The sequence below is a fragment of the Carassius gibelio genome, chromosome A23, assembly GCF_023724105.1.
Source record: "Carassius gibelio isolate Cgi1373 ecotype wild population from Czech Republic chromosome A23, carGib1.2-hapl.c, whole genome shotgun sequence".
In the NCBI taxonomy this organism is placed as follows: domain Eukaryota; kingdom Metazoa; phylum Chordata; class Actinopteri; order Cypriniformes; family Cyprinidae; genus Carassius; species Carassius gibelio.
The window spans coordinates 1,338,444-1,352,207 of record NC_068393.1 but is presented as its reverse complement, the minus strand read 5'-3'; the positions used below and the strand labels follow the sequence as shown (position 1 = coordinate 1,352,207).

The following is a 13,764-nucleotide window of genomic DNA, read 5'->3' as shown; positions in this document are numbered from 1 at the left end:
TGGGACAGCAAAACCAAAGTAGTTAATACCTAAATCATCTCATATTAAAAGCATTAAACAATTCCAAAAATCATAAAAGAATTTAGATGTTGTATGTATTTTCATACCTCATTGTGTGAGACAGCGCTAATATTCCAAGCACGAAGAAATACATGGATAGCAGCAAGTTAATGTATTCCTGCGAGAAAATCTACAAGGAAAAAAAAAACATTTTAATGAATGCTTTTAAGTCAAGTAGCAAAATATGCATATTTCAGTTAACCCCTTTCTAGGCACCTCCTTTTTTGGCATGGAGACAGAAATGACATACCCAAAATAAAAAGGTTTCTGCTCATGATTCTTTCTGACTAGATACATATTCAACATTTGTTCACAAAGCTGACACTTAAAAGTTTACTGTTCAGGAATCAGAATCACTCAGACTGTTATGATAATAGAGATATATAAGCTCAAACATAAAAACAAAAATAAAAATATTAAAAACATATTTTTAAAATGCATTTAAAAATGTGTTGATGTAAGATATGAGTTTAGAAATAGAGTGTAGCTAAAGCCACAAGTATTTCAAAACTTCATTAGAAATGTCATAATCTAATCTGTAAAACTGTGAATTTTATGAAATATTTTCTAAGGCCATGTCATGTGTGTTTTTAGAGAAGGGTAATCAGATTGATTTATGGCCCTTGTCATCTCTGTAAGATCTCACATGTAAACTCTTCTGTGTATTTTGTGTGTGTTGGCTTTGCAAAACTCCCCGATTCATTGTATTGTTCTCACCAAACGAGTCTTTCACACCTCCGCCGGGTATGACACATTATCCGCATTATTCTTTTGTTTTTATTCCACCTTTATTAGCCTTGATTGTGGCTTTTCAGGCTTTACAAAGCAACAAAGCAGCGATCTCACTTCAGTCTCTCTTTGCATTTAGCCCTTATTTATCAAAAGTCTTACTATAAAAATACAACAAAACATTTTATTACGACCTTAAGTGAATTATTGAGACAAAAATGCATTATGAAGAAGAAAAGCACCTGCTATTAGTAGCACGAGCTAACGTTAGCATCAAGCTACAACAGACAATTTATGAAATTATTAGTACACTTTTACTCAAAACTCACTTTAAACCCCGATCGAGTGTTTATAATAACTTCCTTTAGCGATCAGGGGTGGAATTTGGTCGTTTACTGTTGTAAAAATATGCTATTTGTAGCCTTTTTCATAGCTGCACAAGTTAGCATTTCCGATGTACATTTTTTTTTTTATATTTTATAAAATGCCCCAGATCTCAAGAAAATCTCATACCAAGCTTTTCTATCGTAATCGCGGGTTTATTATTCGGATATTTCGTGTGTACAGAGGTGTTTCAGTGTTGTTGTGAGCAGATATGAACCAGGAAGTGTTCACGAACCATGTGACACGATCTGACGCTGTCCGGTTTTGGGACTGTCTTTTGATTGAAAAGCCGAACGTCCAATCAGAGTCTGTCTGGGTCACAGCTCGAGTAAACGGAAGCAAACACACAGAGACGGCTCTGGCAGAGGCTATTTATCATCAGATCGCGTAAATCAGTGGAAAATGAATAGAAATTACGATTCTGTCTGAAGAAATATGAAGTAAACATCAGTAAATATATCCATATATCTCCGCAGATATGCATCTTTGGTCTATAAATCATCATTGATGCTGTTCAGTGAGTCTATGTGAACACAAATAAACCGCTGCTGACGTGACTGAATACGAGTGAGTGGTGAATTTCTATTCAAAATGTGGCATAATACGGATTTATTATTTTGCACTCCTGACATAAATCACTAAATATCTGTCACTGCAACAATGTTTTATCAAAATATTGGTCAAATATCGAAGCTAGAGTCTTTAAACTTTCAATTGATGCACAGTTTGTCCAGATCAAGTAAGAGAGTGATGTTTAACGTGCTGTGAAAGTGAAACAATAATAAACTGGGGCCGTCGGCGATGTTTGCACATAAAGGGGTTTAACAGAATCTAGCCAAAACTCATGTGTTGCATGTGAAACACATTAGGCTTTAATTAGTATACATTTATTGTGAAATGACTGCATTTCCGTGTCGATCCATGTTAATTTTTACAACGAACAATGCGTTGTCACTTTAATTCAGCGCGTGCAGCACAGCAAAAATAGACTCGGTACGTCAACGATCACTGCACTGTTGCAGACGCACTGCTCCTGGAACGCACTGACGGACCGCAACCGCGTGCAGTGTGAACGCTGGGATCCATTAACATGGGTGCGTAAAAAACACACAACGCATACGCACTGCAGACGGAGTATGTGTGAAACGTGCATAAGACAGAAAGAATATGGTGTAGATAAAAAAGACAGTTTGTGACAGTTGTAATTTTGTATTTTTATTTTGGTGATATTATGCACAGCATAATTATTTTTAATTATTTGATTTTAATTAAATTTAGATTTTTAGGAGTGTGTGGAATCAACCTCGACTCTCTTGTGTGTTGAGGAAACAAGAATATCAACAGTATGCGCGGGATACTTTACTTCCTGAACAAGTGTGCACCCGAGTGAGTGCTGCTTGCACATTCTCGCGAACTGCGCCACAGTTCGGGAGCAACCAAACTCAGGTTCAGTACCCCAGTGCACACCAGGGTCCGATGACAGCATTCACATTAGCGATTTTTCATGCGAACCGTGCCCCGTTTCGAACTAAACTGCCAGTGTGAAAGTCCCCTGAATCAAAATTGTGATCTTTTAACGATTAATCGTGCAGCTCTCCTATCAAGGAAAAAACAATTTAATTATTTTAATCACTCATCATTCAGCCTAAAGCAGGGGTGTCAAACTCAGTTCCTGGAGGGCCCTGCTCCAACACGCATACAATGCAGTTTACAAATAAGCCTGAAGGACTTCATTAGTTGTATCAGGTGTGTTTAATTAGGGTTGAATCTAAACTCTGCAGGGCTCCAGCCCTCCAGGAATTCAGATTGACAACCCTGGCCCAAAGTATTAATGGACTGCCTTTTTTAAAAATGTATACGGTTCTCTGAGAACCACTTTTGTCTCAAGATACATCATAATTTAGTAGTAATAGATTGTTTTCGGTCCTGTTTTTGATCCCCCTCATCTGAACGCTCCATTTTGGAAATGTGTGGGCCATTCTAGACTCGGAAGTAAACGGCCATTGCTACGAATGGCTAAACGGCATATTAAAATAAGTTTAAACGCCCCCATTATTACACATGAAGTGTGTCATTTTTCCCATGCTTGCATGCCTCACTTGTGCAATTGTTTTACATGAATTTGTTTTGTTCATATAACAGTGATTTGTTAAAACACTTGTTTCGTTTAGTTTAATTCTTAATTTAAAATTATAGTTATTTTTAAATTTAAATAATTATTTTCTATTTATTAAGTTTCTTAAACAGAAACATTTAAAATGGCAGAAATTAAAATTTTCCCCAACCCTACTTAAAGCAATGATTAACACTTTAAGGACCAATTAACTACCAGGCATATTACTAGCATGTTGCTGTTTAGTTGTACTTACAGAGCACATATTAATGCCTTCTGCATGACCATACTTTAGATTCCTTAATCCTACCCATACCTAAACTTAACTACCTTACTATTAAGTAGCAAATTAAGTTATGTTGTAGTCAAAAGTAAGAATTACATTGCATTTACTACAAACTAACGAGATACTGGTTGTATCATTTTCACGTTTTTGCTTTAACATTTGAATACCACACATTCAACCTAAACACAAAAATTAAGCAATTTGTAATAGTGTCACTATGACTGAAGGCACACACACACACACACACACAAAGTCACCTTGAAAAAGAGATATAGGCCAAAGAGAGTGCAGCTGGCAATGATGGGGAATCGAGCAGCATCTCTGCTTGTGATGGTCTCAGGCATATCTGAAGCACTCTGACAGAGAGAAACAGAAACACTGTTACAGTAATATACACACATAGTCTACTTTGTGCTCCATACGCTTCTGTACCTTGACATAGGATAGGAAACATGTAAAATATTATTAGGAACCCAAGCTGTAATGATTAGTGAAAGTGACATACAGCCACAAACAGAATTTGTGCTCTGAATTTAATCCATCCAAAGTGCACACACACAGAGTAGTGAACACACACCCAAACCATGAACACACACCCGGAGCAGTGGGCATCATTTATGCTGCGGTGCCCGGGGAGCAGTTGGGGGTTCAGTGCCTTGTTCGAGGGCACCTCAGTCGTGGTAATGCGGTCCCGAGACTCAAACTCACAGGAGTCAAACTCTCTAACCACTATGCTTGATTTTGATTAAACACCCCTTTAGTTAAAATACAAATAAATGACTATATGCATGAAAGTATACTTAAGATATTGCTTATTTTAACTTATATTATTGGGTTATAGATAAACATGTTCTCTTTCATTTGTATTAGGGTTTAATACTTGGTAAAATTACACCTCTGATGATGATGTATTATTTAGATGGTAGGTTTAATGCAGAGATGTAGTCATCAACAAATGTATTTTTTGTGGCACACGTCTGTGGAGTCGAAGTACCCTTCTCACACGTCATACACACGTTCAAACATTTCTGCAACTCGCCTCACTTCTGACGTGTCTTTTAACAGGGTCATCTGATGCCTTCCATCATATACATATATACAAACAAAATATAGCACACAGCGAAATCATACGGTTTGGGAATTACATAATTACACTAGTAAGTAAATATTGACAAATGTCCAGTAAGCATACATACGACATCTCTGTAGATGCGATTATTAAAGTTAAATGATGTATTGGGTAACACATGGCACTATAACAAACCTGCAACTCTCAAACCAACTCAATTCTCGATGAACTGCAGCACGTCGGACTTCTCACTAATGCATGTTTGCAAATTGCGTCAGTTAATGTTGATCGTGTAGTTAGTTACTGATTGAACTATTAAAGCGGCTTTTAACGTAACGTTACATTATCTTCGCACATTCTTTCATGTGGACTGTATTTAATTAACTTAGGTTACCTTGCTCTTGGAGCAGCCCACGGACTTGAGTGCTCCGAAGAAGATGGGCAGCAGGGCCATGAGCAGCAGGCTCCCGTACGCCAGAGCTGTGCCCTCGGCACTGGACACGAACCGGCCAGCGGTCCCGTTAACGGCATCCGAGCCGTTACTGGATCCGTCTGGCACAGCTGCGTTTTGCTCCACATCAGCCATGTTTTCGCGCGTTTAATTACTGTGACCCTTAAATATAGATACTGAGAGTGTCAACTGAGCGTGCTTCTCATTGAGATGAGCTCAGATCTCTCTTAAGGCCACGTTTCCTAACTCTCCCCGGTGATGTCTTCTTCTTCTTTGACGTTTTATGGCGGTTGGCAAACCAGCTTTAGGTGCATTTACCGCCACCTACTAGGATGGAGTGTGGAGCATTGACGGTAATGAAAACTAACTCAAAAAATAAAAAAGAAAGAAAGAAAATAACCTTAGTGTTAATTCTTTAAATCCTGTTTATTACCTCTGTATCTTTGAGATACTTCATTAATCTGTGAAGCATTTCTATATCCACATCTTTATTTAACAATTTCTGAAGTGAGATTGTATTTATTTCTACATTAAGTGCTTCTGTGAGTTGTAATCTTTCATTATCATATCCTTTACATTTTATTAAAATATGTTCAACTGTTTCAGGAAGATCACATTTTACACAAAGTCCAGACTCATGTTACCTATTATAAATAAAGACTGGTTAAGTGCAGTGTGCATTATGCTATCTTCCTTTCTATTCCCACAAATTCTCCTCTCAAATTCAAACTGTTCTTTGAATATTGTATAAATGTCGTCCTTTATTCTCACCATCCCATTTAATTTGCCACATATCTTTTAATGCTTTTTTAATTAGCCCTTCTATTTCTAATTTACTCATTGGACTTAAATTCTATGTCTGGACGTTTTAATATTGCGCAGTATCATCAGCTCCTCGGTTCTCGAATCAGACGCGTCTGACAGAAGCGGTTCTTGACTCATGAACGAGTCAATGTCTTGTTCGTTATCTGGCTCATCCCGGTGTTCATCTTCAGTTCTCTCTTCACAGCAGTTTAGTCAGTGTACTGTTTGAGTAAATGCATTACTCCGGGATATTGGTTTGTTTGAACTCAGAGGGAGTGTCAGACACATTAAACAAGTTAACAGCTTAAGTCTCACATGGACTACTTTGATGATGTTTTTCTTACCTTTGGAGGGACTGAGAGCTCTCGGACTAAATCTAAAATATCTTAAACTGTGTTCAGAAGATAAACGGAGGTCTTACGGGTTTGGAACAACATGAAGGTGGGTTATTAATGACATAATTTTCCTTTCTGGGTGAACTAACCCTTTAAGTTGCGGTTATGAATACATTAGATAAGAAAGATATTAAACACGTAGAACCTCTTACTGTATTGCCAACAAAAGGAAGACACAACTGTAATAAAATACATTTTATTAACAAAAGATTGGCAAGAGTAATCAGCACTTCTATCAAATTAACACAATAAATGAAAAAGGAATAAAGTGCATAAGATGCATGAAATTCAATTGATTCAATTGGGTGTTGCTATCAAAGGAATGAGATAAACTGAAACTAATAAGGTAAGGAACCCTATAATGCATCAAACGTTTGGAATCCAAAAGTTTGGCAAAAGCAGACGAAAGTAATTTGAGATAACCTTGCTGAAGATGTCTGTGTGTCTTCTGCCTCTCTGGGCTAGAGACACAGAATTTGGTCAATTTGCTTTGTCTCACTAGGATGGAGACTCAGGATGGCTGCATCTGTTATTGTCTCGCTGGATGAAGACTCTGAATGTAGGGAAACTCTTTCCTCACAGCCTGGAGGCTCAGAGCTTGGTATCTGTTATTGTTTCTCTGGACTCTCAAAATGTTGGTGATCTGTTTCTGTCTCTCCCCTTACAGGACTGAGACTCAGAACAAGAAGCATCTTTTGGAAGGGCACATTTATTCCTTTCAGATGAGGAGGAGATTGTGTTTTCATGCTTCTCCATTTCCATGCTGCATTGGCTGTTTCCATCAGAGTGGGGAACATAGCGTGGCACATTTTCATCATTTCATTTTTCATTTGGGGTTTACAGATCGGTTTATGGCTTCAACATTTAATTCGCACAGGTGGGCAGTGCTGAAATGCTCCTTTCGTCTGATTGGTCGAATCGCTCCTCCTTCAGTACGTCCCTTTCATCCTTTCAGGCAGAATAAGAGTCAGTACGAGTGTGACACACTGTAATGCCTGAATCCACCACTCACTGTTAATTAACATATAATGAATGATAAAGAAATTATTGTGAATAAATATGACATGAATAAATAATTGTGAAAAGTAATAAAGTTTATGAATGTAGTTCAAATTAAAAGAATGAAACAGAAAAGAGAGAAAGAGTAGAATCAGAGGATGCACTTTACTGACAAATATTAATGACAAATATATGCATTAGATTTTTGTATTACTTTTATTACATGTTAAATTGGTTGTTGTTTCTCTTATTAGTCTTCTTTGTTGGGACATATACAGTATGTGGAATCAGAATCAGATTGAGCTTTTATTGCAAGGTATGGTTGCATACAAGGAATTTGTTTCCATGACAGTAGCTTCCATAGTGTAACAGAAGGACAGATAGAACAAAAAAGATTTGACACAGATTTAAAATAAATAAATAAAATAGAACAAGTAAATAAGGAATAAAAAATATATAAATTAACAATTGTATGTACAGATATACAGGTGCTGGTTATATAATTAGAATATAATGAAAAAGTTTATTTATTTTACAAATTCCATTCAAAAATTTAAACTTGTATATTATATTCATTCATTACACACAGACTGATATATTTCAAATGTTTATTTCTTTTAATTTTGATGTTTATAACTGACAACTAAGGAAAATCCCAAATTCAGTATCTCAGAAGATTAGAAGTGGACCAAAGTTATGTTCTCTGATGAAAGTAAATTTTGCATTTCCTTTGGAAATCAGGGTCCCAGAGTCTGGAGGAAGAGAGGAGAGGCACACAATCCAAGTTGTTTGAGGTCCAGTGTAAAGTTTCCACAATCATTGATGGTTTGCAGTGCCATGTCATCTGCTGGTGTTGGTTCACTGTGTTTTCTGAGGTCAAAGGTTAACACAGCCGTATACCAGGAAGTTTTAGAGCACTTCATGCTCCTGCTGACCAACTTTATGGAGAGGCAGATTTCATTTTCCAACAGGACTTGGCACCTGCACACAGTGCCAAAGCTACCAGTACCTGGTTTAAGGACCATGGTATCCCTGTTCTCAAAAGGAGCCCCAACTAAGAATTGAATTCTGTAGATAGAGTAGTACTGCATCCTTCATAACTCCAAAAAGTCTTTAGTTTTATTATATTCATAAGAGAAAGATAGTCTGTACCGATTTTTCCCGGAAAAACACGAGCGGCTGGAGGCGTGACGTGTGGGTGGAGCTAAAGAATCAGGGGCGCCAGTAGGCTTTTGTGTTGAGAGCGTTTAGAAGTTGTGACATTACCGTGTGGAAAAAACCATCATCCAAAAAAAACCATGGCTAACAGTCAGATTCAGCGTATATTTATGATCCAGAATCAGATCCAGAGGCTGAAATTTAACAAGAGCAGCATCAGCAACGACGTCTCTATGTGGTATGTACTGAAACTGTATATATTTGCTTAGCGGGTTTGGAAAATGACTAAGTTCCACTTTGTCATCTTTTTGTATTTATTTTTTTATTTTTTTAAGGTGTACATGTGGAAAGTGCAGTTTGATGACAACATCGCAAACACAAACACTTGCACAACTCCGTCGATGCTCTTTAATAATAAACTCAATCCACTGGTCCCTGCCCCCCCCCCCTTTAAGTTATATTCTAATGTTCTGATATGCTGAATTTGGGATTTTCCTTATTTGTCAGTTATAATCATCAAAATTAAAAGAAATAAACATTTGAAATATATCAGTATGTGTGTAATAAATGAATATAAGATACAAGTTTTACTTTTTGAATGGAATTAGTTAAATAAATCAGCACCTGTATAACAATAGACAGTTGTATGTACAGGTATATTATGTGCAAATTTAAATGTAGATGTAAGTATATTTGTTAGATTAATAAGTGTATAAATAGTGTTGTATGTTCCACAGTTATTGTCAAGTGATTATGAGATGGATTGCCTGGGGGAAGAAACTGTTCCTGTGTCTGGTCGTTCTGGTGCTCAGTGCTCTGTAGCGTCGACCAGATGGCAACAGTTCAAAGAGGGAGTGTGCTGGATGTGAGGGGTCCAAAGTGATTTTGCCAGCCCTTTTGCTCACTCTCGAAGAGTACTATAATGCTATAATAAACAGAAAAGATTAATTAATTGTTTACCTTGGTCTTCAGTCTATGATTTCCTTATCACCCGCGCGCACCCATTGACCAGAGGAGAGCGAGACCACGCACATTAATGCACTTCAAAATCCTCGGCAGTGATTAGGATTTGTTTCTAGAATGCCTCCAAATAAGTTCGTTTTTGGATGTGAGGGAAAGTTTACTATGTTCAGCTTCCCCAAGGCCCAGCGTTACATGAACAGTGGATGCAGTTTGTTTTTCCGTGGCAGCAATGGAGTGTATCAAGTGCGTTTGTGTGTTCTGGTCATTTGAGTGACGAATGTTTTATAAACAAGGCCCAAGTCTACGCTGGATTTGCACATCGTTTCCTAAAAGACCCCATTCATGTAGGTAAAATTGCATCAGATTTCTGTATTTTGTTAGAAATCAACACATAAGTGAACATATGTTAATTGAAACAACACAAAACATCAGTATTATAGCTCATCTCACGGCACACCTCAAGGAGCTCGGCTTTTTACGGAAAGAATTGGAAAGCTGTATTTTTCTTTTATAAATATGATAAAACTAAAGACTTTCTGGATATATGTAGGATGCTGTACTACTCTATAGGTACTTAAAATTAACATGAGATTAGGTGAAACAGTGTATGTTATGTACCCTTTAAACTGTGTTCTGAAGATGAATGGAGGTCTCACGGCTTTGGAACGACATGAGGGTGAGTCATTAATGACATCATTTAGATTTTTGGGTGAACTAACCCTTTAAATAGTGCAGAGAAGTCTTATTTGAAAATGCCTCTAATAAGGTGACTTCAGAATGCAGTGTAAAGTACCACCTACTGGTCCAGAAAGAGATTACATCTCAAGTATTATGGCAATGACATAATCAACCATTTCTACTAGAAGAATATGTGACCTCAGAAAGATACATAGTGCTGAGTGTATGGAGTACAATCAACACACTACAGACTCTTTTGAACTGTTCCTGAAGTCATCTGACCATCAATGAACCAGGGGGGTATTACTTCTTACATTTCAGCTCATAAACATACAGGAAGCCACTCTGTTTCTGAATTTCCAAATTCCAAATTTCCAAATTTGTCAAACCCTGAGAATTTGTCCTCAGACAGCTGACTTCCTTTTTGTGAATGAGTAAATGTAGTTTGTCATCTAATATTTCTTGCATTTTGGTTTATTGCATGATGCTAGTTCACCTTGTCCAGTAGTGTGTGTCCAGAAGACCCTGAGTGTTTGTTGTCATAGACCAGCTCCAGGGTAGAACGAGGCACAACACATCAATCCTTTTTTCAAACGCTCTGCAGAGCAAACTCAGTGCCCTTTGAAAGTGTTGCGATGTGTACTTGGTTGTATTTATATGCCTTGTTTGTTTGAAAGGCATGCTACTTCTTGTATTAATGTATGATATATAAGCGTTATTATATATTTACCAGGGTTCAGAGACATGAGCTCTAAGAGAAATAATTTACTGAAAAGTGGCTTTATTCAGTTTTTCTTACAATACCATGATGTAGAAACACTGTACACACAACAGTAACTCAGAAATAATAAATAGTATTTAAAATCATATTTAATAGTTTAACAGCACCATTATCTAGTGGAGAAGGTTGATAAAGCCCACAGATGGCCAATGACATATTTTACAGGAAGTGTGTTTGAAGCATCTCAATTAATGCTTAAAGTTTGTTCCTGACTTTGAATGTTAAACATTTAAGGAAAAAAAAATAAAAATCAATTTTCAGAAATATATCCAATATGTTGGTTTCATTTCTTGATGGCTCAAACAAGCCTCCAGTTTCGAGGTCAGGATTTGAGGTGCTGTAAAACCCCTCATGAAGCTCAAAGTTGTTCTCCATTACACTTTTAAAGGCTCCTGTATGTACAAGAAGACTTCTAACACAAAGACTAAATTCTCTTTTGCATCAACTAGTTTCACGGTGTGATGTATTTAGTCTTTTGTTGTATCTACACATGTTGATACTTCAGGCCTTTTGAGTTACACAGATGAACTCGTGATCGTTCCTCTCTGATAATCAATGTTCGTGCAGCTCTGAATACACTGGACTGACATCCACTGACACCTCTTAAGTTGTGTTTCTCCTCCAGAAGCATTCCTGAAAGGGAATTCTGTTGTCTCTCCTGTTAATGGTTCTTAGGGTTGGAGGACTTCCCGTGAACCACTGCTCCTTGGCACGCTGATGTGTCACAGATTCCAGGTGATCCCTGGTGTCCCGGTCTGCCGGCTCGTCCTGCTTCTCCTGCTTCTCCTGGATCTCCAGGTGCTCCGTCACGGCCGTCTTTGACGATGCCATGCACGCCGGGCAGACCTGATGGCCATAGAGAACAATGATATAAGACAACGAATTGCAGATGTTTGAAAAAGAACTACAAGAACTGCACATCTATCCAGATATTTCTCTGATATTGCTCTGTTTCAGTTGAAACTGGTTTCTAATTGTCAGATTCAGTACAGATATATATAATAATTTTATGATTGATTGCTCATATACTTTATTGTTGTTATTTATGGTAATTTCTTATAGTTATGTTTGAGCTGAACATTAATGTCAGATAATGAAGTCACAAACGTTCACTGGCATGTTCTTGGGAATCAATCCCATGCTGTTTTTAATCAGGGAGAGTACTGCCTGCCATCTCTGACCCAACTACCTTTTTATTGCGCACTAATAATTTAGGACCTGTTTTTTAAGTTAATGTTTGATACTGATTAGACAGCGTGGCTGTGTGTTTCTTAAAAAACTACTTTACATTGACAAGCTGCACTGGTAATGCATTTGGTTTTGTGTGTGTGTGTGTGTGTGTGTGTGTGTGAATGGTGACTGGGGTGCAATTAAATGTTCTTATGAAAAGACTGTACTTACCCGGGTCACCCTGGTCTCCAGTGGGCCCTTCGATTGCTTTACCAACAGGCCCCTTATCACCTGGTTCACCAACATCTCCTGCAGAATTAAGATACATCACAATTAATTCTGGAATGTGGTATATGAATTCATATTAAGATAGCATTTTTCCTGGATTCATACACATAATAGCAAATATCAATTTTCACAGCAGTGAAAAACGTTTTTTTACATTGGCTAGGACCCGGTTCTCAATAGAGAAATAGGAGAACTGCGTGAAAGGTTTTGAAAAAGTTACCTAAGTGTTCAAAAATGTATCTAAGCAACTGTTAAAACAACAAAACAACAACAAAAACACAAATCCTCTTACTCTAGACCTATGTAAAATGTGAGTGAGTTTTCAAGTAGTTAAAGCCTGTCCTGGGTAAACACTTTTTACATAAGGTTCTGTTTAATACAATGTTAAATACATCAGTTAACATGAACTATCAATAAAAAGTCAAACTAAAATCAAAAGTTGTATTAATATTATTTAATGGATCTGAGCTAACAATGAACAGTTGTATTAAACTAACAAAAAAATAAAGATTAATATTCTTAACTAATATAATTAATACTCTTAACAAATGCACTGCATTAACTGATTATAAAGCAACCTCAGTGACATTTATTCTTTTAACCATTTGGTAAAAAAATAAAAGCCCTCCATGACCCGTCTCTCACCTCGAGGACCAGGATCACCGAGATCTCCTGGCAGTCCTCTATAACCTGGTGGGCCGAGGGATCCAGGGTGACCAATGGATCCAACTTCCCCTTGTTTTCCTGGAGGCCCCGGTGGTCCAGGCCGTCCCACAGCACCAGGAGCCAGAGGTCTTCTCAGGTTAGCAGCGAGCTGAGCTATCTGATCTGAGATCAACACCAACAATACGTCTCAGGTTTCATTGTGAACCTGTTCATTTATGCAGTTTATGGGTGAACAGAGGTCTTACCATCAATCATGGAGCCACACAGTTCTCTGATGTGCTGCTCACTAGCCAGTTTGCCCTACAATATAATCACAACAGCACTCGTGAAACATCATTTGTCTTTACAGCGCAGTACCAAAATCTATCATCTGGCAGTTGCTTACAGGAACACCAGTCTTTCCAGCAACCCCTGGAAAGCCTTGCTCTCCTTGGAATCCCATCGGTCCTGGTTTTCCAGGTGCCCCCCTGGATCCGGTCTCTCCCTGTGGTCCTACAACTCCTTTGGCTCCAAGCTCACCACGCTTACCGGACTATGACACAGGGAAATCCACATAGCAGCATAAAATGTTTTGCATTTGGTCCCAAATACTGTAAGCATTTCAGTCACTTACAGTATAAGCCACGTTTCTAGCATTTGTAAAACTGCATTTTTCCATCTCAAAAATATATCTAAATTACGGCCTATGCTCTCAATGTCAAATGCAGAAATGTTAATCCATGCATTTATGACTTCAAGGTTAGATTATTTTAATGCTTTATTGGGTGGTT

At 37.7% G+C, this 13,764-nt stretch overlaps 2 protein-coding genes and 1 long non-coding RNA gene across 4 annotated transcripts in view; 1 reads left to right on the top strand and 2 right to left on the bottom strand.

Annotated features, from left to right (window-relative positions):
• Positions 1-5,418, bottom strand: part of LOC127944820 (minor histocompatibility antigen H13) — a 33,450-nt gene extending 28,032 nt beyond the window's left edge. Inside the window, exons 1-3 of one of the 2 annotated variants that reach the window (XM_052541127.1) lie at positions 5,036-5,418; positions 3,830-3,928; positions 108-190 (exon numbers count right to left, since the gene is read on the bottom strand). In XM_052541127.1, the coding sequence (XP_052397087.1) occupies positions 108-190; positions 3,830-3,928; positions 5,036-5,227 (374 nt within the window). In that variant the 5' untranslated portion in view covers positions 5,228-5,418. The remainder of the gene's footprint in view (positions 1-107; positions 191-3,829; positions 3,929-5,035) is intronic. The other variant, XM_052541126.1, reaches the window with a different exon arrangement.
• Positions 5,419-6,243: 825 nt separating this feature from the next.
• Positions 6,244-7,344, top strand: LOC127944824 (uncharacterized). The gene is made up of 3 exons (XR_008150444.1): positions 6,244-6,337; positions 6,794-6,850; positions 6,959-7,344. It is a non-coding gene; the product is annotated as an uncharacterized LOC127944824 (long non-coding RNA).
• Positions 7,345-10,853: 3,509 nt separating this feature from the next.
• LOC127944818 (collagen alpha-3(IX) chain-like) overlaps positions 10,854-13,764 on the bottom strand; it is a 28,252-nt gene continuing 25,341 nt past the window's right edge. Inside the window, exons 28-32 of the mRNA XM_052541124.1 lie at positions 13,380-13,526; positions 13,240-13,294; positions 12,974-13,156; positions 12,272-12,349; positions 10,854-11,716 (exon numbers count right to left, since the gene is read on the bottom strand). Coding sequence (XP_052397084.1) covers positions 11,532-11,716; positions 12,272-12,349; positions 12,974-13,156; positions 13,240-13,294; positions 13,380-13,526 — 648 coding nt within the window. The 3' untranslated portion in view covers positions 10,854-11,531. The remainder of the gene's footprint in view (positions 11,717-12,271; positions 12,350-12,973; positions 13,157-13,239; positions 13,295-13,379; positions 13,527-13,764) is intronic.